The following is a 2412-nucleotide window of genomic DNA, read 5'->3' on the forward strand; positions in this document are numbered from 1 at the left end:
ACACACACACACACACACACACACACACACGCACGCATTGACACACACACACACACACACACATGTCACATTGATGCAACAAGGCCTTGTTGCACAGGCTCTGCACAAACCCATGCATTTCCTCTCTTATTTGGGCACACACGCCTAAACACAGACTGAGGTCTGTCCTTCTCTTTCCCCTGCCTCCTGTTGGTTTTTGAGGTCATCTGTCAATCAACCACTGTTGCTGCAGCCACCTGTCTGGTGTCCCAGCATGCACTGCAAAGCCTCAAATGTAACATGCTTGACTGAAGGCTGTCACACACCGATGAACCTGGGATCACTCACCGGAACCCGRGCACAAAGATGCACGCACTTCACTCTCACATTTCTGCTCTCAGATACGAGCTCAAGGACTCAAACACATTCTGTATGCAGATTACAAAATTCAAACCAAAAGAGCCTGATGATCTGTCAAATTCAGTTTGAATGAACTGTTTATGTTTGGTRTGATTACAAGGACACTGATCGTTCCTCTTCAATCTCCGTCTCTGATTTCTCTTTCTCTGTAGGTGGTGAGAGTTCCAGTGGAGAGCTGTGAGCAGTACACCACTTGTGGAGAGTGTTTGGGCTCCAGAGACCCCCACTGTGGTTGGTGTGTTCTCCACAATGTGTAAGTGCTACACACACACAAGCATGGAACAACACAACTCCCTGGTACACCCTTGATTTGCAACTCTTTTTTTTCTAACAAATATTTCTGGGGAGTTTTCAGCTAATTTTCCAAGTCATTATCCTGCATCCCTATTAAAAGATCCTTTGAAACCATGGAAATCTGACAGTTAAATGTTTGTTCTGTCCACACATTTATATTTATAAGAAAGTTGTCTTTAGTTCAGCAAGAGTAGTAACTTTAACTTTACTATTTTTTATGAATGCTTAGAAATAAAAATAAAAATATTACTTGATTTGTGTGTCTTTTTACTACTCTTTAAGTAATACATTTGTTGATTGCAGCTAATTGCTTTCTTCAATCGCTCATTAGGTATCAAGTTACATCCAATAGGTGCTGTTTCATGCACAGTCAGCATACTTTTTATAGCCCTGTCTCAGACAGATAGGGTCGTAAAAGTTCTCAAGTTTTATTACTGTCTGTCATTTTAATTTACACTTTTAAGATACGTGCCTTATTTAACAGCAATGACAGTGTTGCAATACAAAAACAAATGTTAGACAAAATAGTGCATGCAGAAACAACACATTTAGGATGTTCTGTCATTTTTATGTCATCACATAGGGCAGGTTTTATTTTCTAAACTGACAGCATATGAGTTAAAAACACCAGTTATTTATATCTACACAGTCAAACACAAACATCGATAAATCCACAAATACAACTTTAATTTGAACAGTTTGATTTATTCGAAGAATATTTTAACAAATTCAGAAATATGCTTAATAGCTGTCAAAGTATGCAAATTTTCAATGTTTTTGAATTTAATAAGCTTCTAACAACCAATTTCTGCATCATTTTATTATTGTTTGGGGGCTATTATGATTCAAACTCATTAGGGTATTTGTAAAAAATATTCCTCGCCTTTTGTTTATGGCAAAATTTGGCAATCAGTTATGGAAACTTATCTCTCCAAAGCCTATTTACATATAATCTTAGCCTCAACATTTGCTTTGACCCTTTTCATTGCTCAATATCCTCACCTAAAGTCACTCCACTCTTTTGAATCTTAACCTCACAGCTTTTAGTTGCTTGTTTTTTTTCAAGAAGAGAGAAACTTTAACCTGTTGTTTTTAATTTTATCGTTATTTCCCTGACTATACATACAGGGATTATTTTACTGACTTCTAATCAGAAGTCTTATATTGTTTAGAAATGTGCAGTTTGTAGTTCTTCAAAGCTTTGGCACCTGGATCACAATGATGAGTCAATATGTTTTTAAGATTAGCATAAATGCTTTTTTAGCACATGCTACGAAGGTGACAGTAATTGAATAAGTTTTATTACCTCTGAGATGTGGACACCAAAAGACAAGTCTGAACAATAGGGGGTTAAAAATACAGACTTTTCTCCACCTGGAATTGAGAGTCTACAACAGGTGGTTGACAGATGGTTATATGCATGGTTTATCAAATTAAAAATTACTATGCTACACCATCCATATGTTGTAATCTAACAATATACCAAACATCTCACAGATTGTGTTATGTAAAAAAATGAAAATACTCACTAATGGAAAATATTCAGTTAATTTGACTTGGTGAGGCTCATATGTTGGTAAATTCCAGTGTTTTGAGCCTTTGTTACAAACTAATGCAAAAATCATAAGTTGTTTTTTGCACAATAGGTAAAGGAGGCCTTTTTTAATCACAAATAAATTCATAATTTCTGTTTCCTGAAGTTCATTTGAACTGAACAAC

General features: G+C 36.1%; 1 protein-coding gene across 4 annotated transcripts in view; it reads left to right on the top strand.

Moving 5' to 3' along the window:
* Positions 1–2412, top strand: part of plxna1b (plexin A1b) — a 199413-nt gene that overhangs the window by 105872 nt on the left and 91129 nt on the right. For all 4 annotated transcript variants that reach the window (XM_014009644.1, XM_014009646.1, XM_014009645.1 and 1 more), the window contains exon 5: positions 552–652. In XM_014009644.1, coding sequence (XP_013865098.1) covers positions 552–652 — 101 coding nt within the window. The remainder of the gene's footprint in view (positions 1–551; positions 653–2412) is intronic.

Source organism: Austrofundulus limnaeus, unplaced genomic scaffold, assembly GCF_001266775.1.
Source record: "Austrofundulus limnaeus strain Quisiro unplaced genomic scaffold, Austrofundulus_limnaeus-1.0 Scaffold60, whole genome shotgun sequence".
Classification (NCBI taxonomy): Eukaryota; Metazoa; Chordata; class Actinopteri; order Cyprinodontiformes; family Rivulidae; genus Austrofundulus; species Austrofundulus limnaeus.